This window comes from Theropithecus gelada, chromosome 4, assembly GCF_003255815.1.
Source record: "Theropithecus gelada isolate Dixy chromosome 4, Tgel_1.0, whole genome shotgun sequence".
NCBI lineage: Eukaryota > Metazoa > Chordata > Mammalia > Primates > Cercopithecidae > Theropithecus > Theropithecus gelada.
The window spans coordinates 82,061,942-82,074,251 of record NC_037671.1 but is presented as its reverse complement, the minus strand read 5'-3'; the positions used below and the strand labels follow the sequence as shown (position 1 = coordinate 82,074,251).

The window sequence follows — 12,310 nt, the reverse complement described above, 5'->3', positions numbered from 1 at the left end:
GGTTAGCTTTGGATGTTACTAAATTAAAACGAATGAAAGTTTAACATACCTACAACATTCTTCAAACCAACGTGCAACATAATCCCACATATAATAAGGTTCGAAGGAATTAAACAGAAGGTTAGCAGTTTTAATCAACTCTGCTGTTTTCTTATTTTCTCTTAATTTACTGAAAAAAGAGAAAAGAAAACAAAAACTAAAAAATATTAACATTTATTTTTTCAAATTTAAATTTGAGTGCAATGCCAGTACACATTCCTAGGTAGTTGCTAGAAAATGTGCTAGTAAGAAGATTGCAACAAATAATTTTTATCTACTGCCACTCTATTATTTTATGTGCAGTTATTTTTCCAAATTTGAATTTTTGTCACTCAAATATCAAGATCAGAAATTAGACTTTCATAGCTTCTGCATAATAAAAAAGACAAAAGAACAAGAATTTCTTTTTGAACTATTTAGTGTGTAAGACTGTAAATTTGGCAAAATTCTTTTATTTCCCTTGGCACATACAAACTGAGTAGTGATTTGATTTTCACAGCCTTGATTGTGAAGAATTTTGTCTGCTTCCCTGTGCTATTCAGGATTTTCTTAAGAAAAGTTTATTTTGACCAGTTTCAATCAAATTATTATTCTTAGTTTGAAAAACAACAACAAAACCAACTAGTGCTGTTAATAGCCATTATTACTGAAATTGCATCGGGGAAAAATAACTTTGTTATTTCAAGTGGCAACCCTTTAGCTGATTAGCTATTTTCTCCTCCTGTCTTTTGTAACAATTAAAACAACTGTCTTTATATAGTAAGGTACTGTCAATACAACTAGTATGTCAGTATTACATCAGCTTTACTAGTATTAAATCAGCTTTACTTATTAGAACACAAACTTCATAGAGTAGGATCCCAAGTTATTATACTTCAAGTTTATATTAGGTGAATACATATTATGTCTTCATGTCAAATTTAATTTTTTGATAATCTACCTGCTTAACTGAGCATGATCCTTGCTGAAGGGTGGTTCTGTTTGAAGATCCAACTCTGCTTTGCATTGAGAATATAATGTTCTAAACACTTCAATCAGGACATCTTCTAGAATTACAGGTCCTAAAATTAATATTCAAATTAAAGACAGTAATTAATCAGCATGAGAAAATCATGCTTATCTGAAAATTGGCCCAATTAAACGATGTTTTAAAAACAAGTATTTTTAAAATAGTATTTCTTCAGAAGCTAAGCTAAATTCACATTTCTTTGAGAAGGTAATGTAAGATATTACATAACTGAACAAATATTTAAAGTGCAGATTGACACAATAGAAATTACAGAATCAGAGAAACTGGTTTTGCCACTTAATAGTTCTGTTACATTAGACAAGTTATTTAACTTCTTTGAGCTTCAGTTTCCTCATCTAGAATGAGGATAATACCGAAATTTACAGGACTGTTAAGGGTTAGAAAAAATATTTGTAAGATTGCTAGCATAGTTTCTAGAATATAATAAGTATTAAACAAATGCTACTTGTAATTAGTGTTATTAATTTAAATAATACTAAAATACATAAGGCTAAATTTTCTTGCTATTACAGATATCACCTCCTTAAAAAATTCCTGAGCTTCATCTGTTATCATATAACAGCTAAAAAAACCTCTCAAGACCATTTATATAATTCAAGTTATTCTTATATTTTAAAGTTTTCATTTTTAAGAAATGGTGAGAGGACACCTGCTAAAACATCTGTATATAACTTGAAGATATTACATACTTTATGATTTCATTTTATTGTTGCAAATATTTATGTTTTTTCCTAATTTCTGTCTCAAGTGCCATAATATATAGGAAATATACAATGAATAAAGAGAAAACATGCAAAATAAAGGGAATGTGGAGAAGAAAGTTGAGGGATATAACTCAAATATTTTTCATCAAGTCCTTGGATTCTGTGAACTATAAATTGGTCATGATGGATAAATGTTTTAATTTCAATAATATAATCAGGATTAAGAGAAGCTTAGATAGCATCTTTAAAGTGATTCTTCTGCTACATACATACCACAGGACAGATACGTAATAACGTATCAGCTGGATGAATACCTGTATCTTAACTTTGTAGAGTGAACTTTCAGAAATTGAGAACTTATATTTAAAGGCCACCTCAAAATATAACGATTTCCCTGATGACTCTTTTTATTTTCTCATTCACACAAAGGTACCACACATGACCTTATGCCCTAGGACAGTATATATTACCTAGCTCAGGTTTGTCCAGTAAACTGATTAAAATGCGAAAAGGCTTTAGATCCTGCATTAGAGTGTTCTCTTCTCCAAATCCATTCACTTGTAAGATTCCCACCATTGCCTTTAAAAAAGGAAAGTACACTGGTCATTTAAGTAAACATATTCAAAGATTTTTTCCTTAAGAAAAAGTACTTTTAAATGTAACCATATATAATGGAGATTTATACCCACTATTGCTTTTCTGAAGCCTTTCGCCAACCCTGGCCTTCTTACTCTGCTAGGAAAAAAATATATTTATCTATCTTGAGAAAAAAGTGTCTAAATTTTCTTTAGACATAGTGGAATATCAAAGAAAATTTAGAAAAATATATTCATGAGGTGAGTGTTTTCCCTACAGATGAATTTCTATTTAAGATCATCCTTCTCAGAACTATGCCACATTATCATGGCAGTTTCTGCTATTACACAATTATTTTCCCGTTAGTGACTTAACAACGATATTCTTATAACCTCACTCTTTTAAAAATGCTTCCGATACCATGTATTTTTTTCTGTTTATTTCAAATATCTTAAATAAACATAATTGAATTAAAAATAATATGAAATAAACTTCTCCAGAGCTTCACAGGAAATAGCACAGGTCCTGACTCATTTTTGGAAAAGCTCCAACTTTCATTGAGCAGAAGGTGAGAAGCTGCAACTATGTTTTACTAAAGCAATGAAAACAACAAAGTAAGAGAAAAAAAGTGTTTTGTCTTATGTGGCAGTCTAACATACGATTATTATTTTACAGGCATTTGCTTGTTATAAAAATTCTGGGGAAGTTTGTAGGTCTTGTCTCCATCCCTTCAACTGTGAATTCAATTAAGGCAAGACCTTGTCTTATACTTTTTCAGTACCTGTAGTGGTCAGTAAGAGACCAAAGAATAATGAAAGTATTCATTACCTGGACCAATAATTCTTTTGAAAAGGTAGTGAAATAGTAAGTGGCATGTTCTTCGGGATTACTGTGTCTTGTGCTTCTGGGTCCTATGATAGCACCGTTGTTATCAAAACCTCCACAGAAACAAATCACAAAATTACTTAAAATGGAATTCTCAAAACTGTTGTTCACTAAATACCAAAACAGCAAAATCTCAAAACAGCACTAAACACTTACCAATTAGTAGCCCATTCAATGTCAGCAAGAGAGATCATTTTAGATAGTTTAATAAAGGGAAACCAATTCAATACGTAAGTATCATAGTATTCTTCCAGAATAATCCTTTTTTTTTTTTTTTGGCCAATTTTACTCACAGTGAAATAACTGGATACTCAGAACATCCACAATAAGTTATATTATGTCCCCTCACTCTAGGCAGTAAAGAGTTGTGAAGACAGACAAAACACACAAAAAGCATGGAAAACCAAAGTGTACATATGTATTACTGCCTGAGTGGGACATTAGTATGATGTGTAAGACAATGGTACTAGTCCTGATTCCTTTGATGAATTCAAAGTTTTGGATAGTATGCCAGCATTTTGATTATCAGCTCATCCTTCTTTGCCTACTAACTTACAGTACAACCACCTCAATTTGTAAGGGGAAAAACATCTTGTTAAGGACAAGGGAACATGACTTTATGAATTCAAATAGCCTCTTCAACTATAAAGCTGCTGAAATTTCTTCATACAATACACAACTAATACTGTTTATATTTTTATTGTCCATTTACACAAGAAATTTTAGTTTTTAAATTCAGGAAATACATACAACTTGGTAATACTTATACATGACAAATCTCCCTCCATTTTTTCCCCAATTATGACCGTAGACATCAAATACCTACCAAGAAGCCATGCATAAAGTCTTCGATTCAGAGACATATCCCTCCTTAGCACTACATGAAGGGCTGCTGACAAGATCCTGATCATATCCGGTCGAGTGGCCTGGAAGTTAGGAATATGGTTGTATTTAACAATATACAATACATATTTTTTTCCTCTTTAAATTTGCCCTGAAATATGCTTAGAACATTAGGGCGTATGGAGTACTTTCATGTATTATTTCAAACACAGGAATTATTACTTCCATTTTACAGATTAGGACACAGAAAGAAAGTTAGATAACGTGGCTATTTAGCTGCATAACTGAAATTATAACTTAATTATTTTAACTTCCAGTTTGAAGTTCTTTATCTATATAATAAAAGCAAATTCTGACATAAAACAAATAAAATGGAGCAAGACGGAACAGACACAAGAAAATCATATGCCATTAGTCTTTCACATTTATAATGCTGTCAACTGGCTATAAACTCCTTAGAAGGTCACCATCTTCATCCACTCAATCGTCCATTCTTTTTAAAAATTTTTATCTTGCAGTATTTTAAACATATTGAAAAATACAGAAAACAACATAATAAACCCTTTTCTACCAATCATCCAGCTTTAATCTTAATTTTTCTCTCATTTTGTTCCACATCCTTTTAAGAGAAATAATTTTTTTCTTTTTTCCCAATATCCTTAATTCAATGTTTAAAAAAATGATTAAAGGAGATCTGGGTTTTAGCTAAAAGAGGTAAATTTATAAAAATCATAATAGAAGAAAAGCAACTAACTTGCTATTAATTTTAAGAATACTGCCAGATAATTGCTCTACAATAGAATCTTGGAATCTGAGAATTAGACAATAATGTGGAAACTGACTAGTTTAACAACCACTCTATAAGTAAAGAACCTAAGCTCACAGGTTCTTGAGGTTTTGGATAAGTGCTTAGCCAAATTCAAATGCTTGGTTAGTGACCCAGCTAGATGGAGAACTCACTTCTCCTTAATCACAGACCAGTGAACTTTGTCTTATTACCATGCTTCTTGATAGAATTAGAAAGGATTCACCCAGCTCATTTGTTTTAAAGGAACCTTAGAGAAATAACTGAGATGATACAGAACACAGATCATGAACAACTGACAGATTAGGTTCATGCCTTTGAACACAAATGTCTTCTATTGATCTGTACAATTCTGAAAGTATGGTTCAAGACCCCTAGGTATCTCTAAGACTTTTTCAGGGGGTCCATAAAGTAAAAACTAGCTATTCATATTCATAACAAAACTATGCATATTCATAACAATACTAAGATGTTATAGGGCTTTTTGTTCTGTTGACATATGCCCTGATCATGCAATAGTGGATAAAACTGCTGGCACCTTAGCACGAAAAGAGGCAGTATAGCAGTAGCACCCACTATACTTGTAATCATTATACTTTTACTGCTATGTACTTGTAGTAAAATCAAAAAATAATATCAATCCTTGAGTGCATGTCTTTTAATATTCTGTATAATAGAGTGAAAGATACACTTAAAGTATTTCTGATGTGGCCGGGCACAGTGACTCATACCTGTAATCCCAGCACTTTTGGAGGCCAAGGCAGGTGGATCACAAGGTCAGGAGATCGAGACCATCCTGGCTAATGTGGCACCTCATCTCTATTAAAATTATAAAAAATTAGCTGGGCATGGTGGTTGGCACCTGTAGTCCCAGCTACTCAGGAGGCTAAGGCAGGAGAATCACTTGAACCTGGGAGGCGGAGGTTGCAGTGAGCTAAGATAGCGTCATTGCACTCCAGCCTGGGTGACAAAGCAAGACTCCATCTCAAAAAAAAAAAAAAGTACTAAATGTACTTCTGATGTATACTGAAGTATGATGGTTGTCTCAAGGAAAAGCAATCGTATAACTGAGTTGTGAGCTTAACTGCCAGTTTTTTCAAAGAATGCCATTTTTACCTGAAGAATTACTAATACGAACTATGATTATTCAGGCTTGGACATTTTGTAGTCATTTTCTCAAAGTGAGCCTGTCATTGCAAGGAAAATAATATTAATCATGACAAATAATAAAAGTTGAGCTTCTAAGAGAAAAGCAGAATTATAGAAAACTTGCATTTAGACTGAAACTGTATTTTTGGGGTTTTTTTTTTTTGAAATGGAGTCTCGCTCTATAGTCCAGGCAGGAGTGCAGTGTCGCAATCTCGGCTCACTGCAACCTCTGCCTTCCAGGTTCCAGCGATTCTCCTGCCTCAGCCTCCCAAGTAGCTGGGGTTACAGGCATGTGCCACCATGCCTAGCTAATTTTTGTATTTTTATTAGAGCATGGGGTTTCACCATGTTGGCCAGGCTGGTCTTGAACTCCTGACCTCAAGTGATCTGCTTGCCTAGGCCTCCCAAAGCACTAGGATTACAGGTGTGAGCCACTGCATCTGACTGAAATTGTATTGTTTTGATTTGAATTGGTTGAAAGCTTCTCAATACTGGGATTAAAAGTTTCTCCCAATATCTAAAAATCTTTACTGATGAGATCAGTGGCAATAGTAATAAACATGATTAATCTTGTATAATAAAATGTGAAAACATTTGGAAAATCTGCATAATTCAATAAGCCAGTATTTCCTTAATATCCAATCATGATGTTACAAAAGCACATATGACTGAAAGATCCACTGAAAGTACAAGATAGACCAGTGGATTTTAATGGAATAGAATATGAAAAGTTCATTGATATAGTTTAAGACACAATATTGTAACTAATTTTTAAAATCTATAGCTTCAAAGTTTTCGTATAATATCAAAGAATAATTTTAACAGAAAATGCTACTGAAATACTCCTCGATTTTCCAACTACATATCAAGGTGAGATCAGATTTTCTTCACATACTTTAACCAAAAGAACAAATCACAATAGACAAGCTAACCAATACAAGCAAAAGATTTTTGAGGACCTTCAGTACCTTTAAAGAGTGTAATGGGGTTCTACAACTAAAGCATTTGAGAACTTCTGATCTATCCAACATAAGATATGAAGATTATATTGTCACAAAATCTTTAAAAGTACAAATGTCTCCCCATCTTATTTTGGGAGAAAAACTACTCTTCTTAAGAAAGCAGGAAGTAGAAGATGTTAGTCAAAGGATAAAAAATTTCAGATGGCAAAAATAAGTTCAAAAAGATCTATGGTACAACATGGTAACTATAGTTGTTAGCAATGTATTGTATTTTTTTTTTTTTTTTTTGTGAGACGGAGTCTTGCTCTGTCACTCAGGCTGGAGTGCAGTGGGGCGTTCTCGGCTCACTGCAAGCTCTGCCTCCCAAGTTCATGCCATTCTCCTGCCTCAGCATCCCGAGTAGCTGGGACTACAGGCGTCAGCCACTACGCCTGGCTAATTTGTTTTTGTATATTTAGTAGAGATGAGGTTTCACCGTGTTAGCCAGGATGGTCTGATCTCCTGACCTCATGATCCACCCACCTCGGCCTCCCAAAGTGCTGGGATTATAGGCGTGAGCCACGGCGCCTGGCCACAATGTATTGTATTCTTAAAAACTGCTCAGAGTACATTTTAAGTGTTCTCACTGTAAAAATGTGTGTGAGGTAATGAATGTTAATTAGCTCAATTTACAGATTCCAGAATGTATACATATGTCAAACATCATGTTGTACAGGATAAATATATACAATTCGTGTCCATTAAAAACTAAATTTAAAAAAAGAAGTTGCTTCTTGATTACAACTGATATCACCATCTATTTCTAATATGAAAAAAAGTCTATTATAATTTCAAAGGTGTAAGTACTACAGATTTGGGTGAGCTTTCCAGGAAACAAAGAAGTGTAGCAGTCCATCTCACTGCTGAAGTTCCCAACAGCAATCATCCTTTTGGGATATGGTAATGAAGGCACTGTTAAGTCACAATTATAATAAAATCCATACTCGGATTGTATTCTATTATATGTAAGACATAGAAAGAGGGAAAGTGGAACACTAAGGTACCTACATCATAATTCTTATTCAGTTTGATACAGTTAGAGGGAGAACTGTATTAGAATTGGGTAGAGTAGTGGGGAGAAAAGTATTAGAATTATAAGATTATTAGAATTGGGTGTATACTTTTAAAAAACATTCAACGAAGCTATTGTTTTCATAATACCTATTATAGAATGTAAGAATCTAGAACATTTTGGCTGACAGGATTACAGAGAAGGCAGAGTAAGAAAGTACAGGCTGAGAAAAGCTTAGGAAACATTGATATGTTAAGATTACAAATTAAGTTACTCTTGAGTCTACTATGACTTAATTCCTCAGATCTTGTTGAGACATCTGTCAATTGAGGGCCTAATGATGTTGAATGCCTGAAAGGTAAGAAAGCAATGGGAAAAGTTCAAGAGTGAAAGTCAGTAAGTTTTTTGGATAAAGATCCAGACAGTACATATTTTAGACTTTCAGATAACATACATTGCTTTGCCATATTCTTCTTTGTTTTCTAAGCCTTTAAAAAAGCAAAAACCTTTCTTAACTTTTGGGCTGTTTGGCCATCCCTATAATAGAGCATTGCTGAATTTAGATTATGCTAAGATGACTCAATAGTTGTTTTTGTGAAAAGCCAGAGGGCAGAATAAAGTCCCTTGGTTGAAGGGTGAAAGTCTCAAAATAGAAACAGAGTGGTTTATGTTCCAATTAGTGAAAGTATAGACAATGAAGTGTAGAATTATTTAGTTACTAATATTTCAATATCAAACTAAATAAAAGAAAAATGTTAATAAAATAATGAATAAAAAATTGGCCAGTCATAATGAAAATTCACTACAGTTATCTATTCATCGCAGTTCTTATGAAAACCTCAAATAATAGTCCTTTTTAGGAATAAATAAAGGTTTAGAACTCAAAGGAATTTAGATCATTTCTTTTAAAATTATAATAATTTTAATGATTTTATATTTTTATTAATAATGATTAAGTTCTAGGAATGAACTTCGTTTATGATTTGTCAAGTTAGTTGCACTTATTTGTAATAAAAGTACTATAGAATATCACAGTGACTAAACATGTGGCTCTTAAGTTATAGTCAACTCTGCTAAGGATCTGGCATGCATATTAAAATCACCAAAACAAGATAACATAGTATCAGTACAGATGATGGCTGGGTAGAAGGCCTGGGTCTCAGTCTTGGCTTACTCAGAGTTAGCAATAGAGAACCTCTTGCTTTTTATATGTTACAACTTTTTTCAAAAGTATGAAATAATCTACTTCAATTACCATATTCTTATCAAATAAGTGAAGCTTTTATCTTTAGGTTTTTTTTTTCACAACAAATTCCACTCCTTAAAAAGGAACTTATTTTCTACGTGCTTACTCATTTATACAAGAATTCAACACACATGCCTTTAAAAAAATAACTACACATTATCAATCTATAGTTTTCCAAGAATGCCTTATAATAATATCAGCGTTAATATTTTACCTGACTCATGTGGAAAGGAAAACAGAAGAGTATGAGGTCCAGTGTGCTTCTCTGTACAAGTACACTTGAGTCTTGCACCGAAGTACTTACTGCTTCTACCTGAAATAACAGCATCTTTAATCTATTGTCTATTATGCTGAGAATTTTTTGCCGTGAAAATGTAACAACTCTTCATTTTCTCAAAAGTATGCTTCTGAGGATCTAATCAATAATTAAAGATATTTACATTATTTTGAATAGTAAATATATCATGATGGTTTAAAAATTAAGAAGTACATAAGACTATACAGCACAACTTCTAACCAACTTCCGTTTTGTAGGCAACAGTTTTACTAGTGAATATTTCCGGCAAATACAAGAAAAACACCATACATATATTCCAAACCTGCCTTTTTCATTTAACATGTTTTAGAGATCTTTCCTTATTATTAAAGAGCTTCATTTCTTAATGGCCAAAGTATTTTATTTCATACATGAACTCTAATTTATTTAACTAAGTTTCTAATCATGCGGACTTACACATTTCTAAACACTATTGTAAATAATGTTACAATATATAATACTTACATAACATACATCTGTAAGATAAATTGCTCAAAATAGAATTGCCAGGTCTTGGGGTATGTGCAGTTACAATTTAAACATCATAATGCCGTTGGGCATGGTGGCTCACCCCTGTAATCCCAGCACTTTGGGAGGCTGAGGTGGGTAGATCACTTGGTCAGGAGTTGGAGATCAGTCTGGCCAACATGTTGAAACCCTGTCTCTACTAAAAATACAAAAATTAGCTGGGTGTGGTGGTGCATGCCTGTAATCCCAGCCACTCGGGTGGCTGAGGCAAGGGAGTTTACTTGAACCCTGGAGGTGGAGGTTGCAGTGAGCCAAGATTGTGCCACTGCACTCCATCCTGTGTGACAAAGTGAGACTGTGTCAATAAATACACAGCATAATGCTTTATATTAGGTTTCTATCACTTTATATTCCCACCAGTTTTACATGACAATTTGTTTCTCCACATGCTTGCTTATATATATATATATATATATATATATATATATATATATATGTTTTTTTTTTTTTTTTTTTTTTTTGTATTTTTGCCCATCTGACATGAAAACAGGCTTGGTGTAGCTTAAACTTTTATTTCTTTATCACAATGTTGATCATCTCTTCATGTCTGAATTATTTTTATTTCCTTTAAGTTAATTATCTGTTCAAATCCATTTTCTACTTGTTTTTATTTGTCTATAGTAGCTCTTTGAATATTAGAAAGAATACTCCTTTGACTGTGATATTTGGGAATTATTTTTCCATGTGTGTCATTTGTTTAAATAAGTCAAAAATGATTTGTTTAAAATTTCCATTAAATCATTAAAAAGAAATTTAACAGTATATTTTAAAACCTGAATTTAAAAAGTGTAGCCATTTTGGAAAATAGTTTGGCAGTTTCTAATAAACTTACGCATTGAAGAAAAAAGTAAATCTCTGGTACCTTGGATTAGATAATGGTTTCCTAACTATAACATTAAAAGCACAGGCAGCAAGAGAAAAAAAATTAGATGAACTGAACTTGATCAAAATTAAAACTTTTTTGCTTCATGGGACCCTATCAAGAATGTTAGAAGACAATCTACAGAATGGGGGAAAATATTTTCAAATCATATATGACAAGGGTTTAATATCCAGAATGTATAAGGAACTCCTACAATTCAACAACAAAAAGGCAAATAATCTAATTTTTAAGATGGACAAAGGATTTGAATAGAAATTTATTCAAAGAAGATATACAAAGAGCCAATAACCAACCACAAGATGTTCATTGTTAGTCATTAGGGAAATGCAACTCAAAATGACAATGAGAACACTTTATACCCACTGGGAGGACTATGATAAAAAAGACAACAACAAGTGTTGGCAATGCTGTGGAGAAACTGAAATCTTCATATACTGCAAGTGGGAATAAAAATTGGTGCAGTCACTTTGGAAAAAAGTTTGCCAGTTCTTCAAAAAGTTCGACAGTTACCAAAAAACTTGGAAATGGCACTACTAGACGTATACCCGAAATAAACGAAAACACATGTCCATACTAAAACTCATACATGAGTGTTCAATCGGGCATTATTTTTAACAGCCAAAAAATATAAACAACCCAAATGTCCATCAGCTGATTAATGGTATATGAACACAGGCCAGGTGCAGTGGCTCATGCCTGTAATCCCAGCACCTTGGGAGGCTGAGGTGGGTCGATCACCTGAGGTCAGGAGTTTGAGGCCAGCCTGACCAACATGGATTTAAAGAACACAAAAAATGAGTCCACTTATATACAGTATGGTTTATGTAACATTCTAGAAAAAACAAAACTATAGAAACAGTAAACAGATCAGTGTTTCTAAGGGCCTGGGAGTGTAGAGGAAGGGGAGTGACTGAAAAAAAGGCACAGAGGACTTTTTAGGGTGATGTAAATATTCTGTATCTTGATTGCAATAGTGGTTATATGACTCTATGTACTTGCCAAAATTCAGGTAACTCTACAGTGTAAGAAGGGCTAATTTTGGTGTACATAAATTAACTTCAATAAATCTAATCAGAAATATGCATTAAAATATCAGTAATGTCATAATCATATGGGGAAAAAGTAAATTATGATCAATCAAATTGTTTAATTTTTCAAAATGATCCCTGAGGGTTTTGTATTCCTTGCTCTTATTAAGAGTATAGCACTCTAGAGATACAAAGCTTGCCCTCTCTTGTTAATCTTGAAATTAAAAAGAAAAATACTGTATAAGTAAGTAATAAATGTGATTTT

At 33.0% G+C, this 12,310-nt stretch overlaps 1 protein-coding gene across 2 annotated transcripts in view; it reads right to left on the bottom strand.

Moving 5' to 3' along the window:
• Positions 1-12,310, bottom strand: part of DOP1A (DOP1 leucine zipper like protein A) — a 106,415-nt gene that overhangs the window by 45,749 nt on the left and 48,356 nt on the right. Inside the window, exons 7-12 of one of the 2 annotated variants that reach the window (XM_025381660.1) lie at positions 9,505-9,603; positions 4,061-4,160; positions 3,178-3,287; positions 2,244-2,352; positions 980-1,100; positions 50-169 (exon numbers count right to left, since the gene is read on the bottom strand). In XM_025381660.1, coding sequence (XP_025237445.1) covers positions 50-169; positions 980-1,100; positions 2,244-2,352; positions 3,178-3,287; positions 4,061-4,160; positions 9,505-9,603 — 659 coding nt within the window. The remainder of the gene's footprint in view (positions 1-49; positions 170-979; positions 1,101-2,243; positions 2,353-3,177; positions 3,288-4,060; positions 4,161-9,504; positions 9,604-12,310) is intronic. The other variant, XM_025381659.1, reaches the window with a different exon arrangement.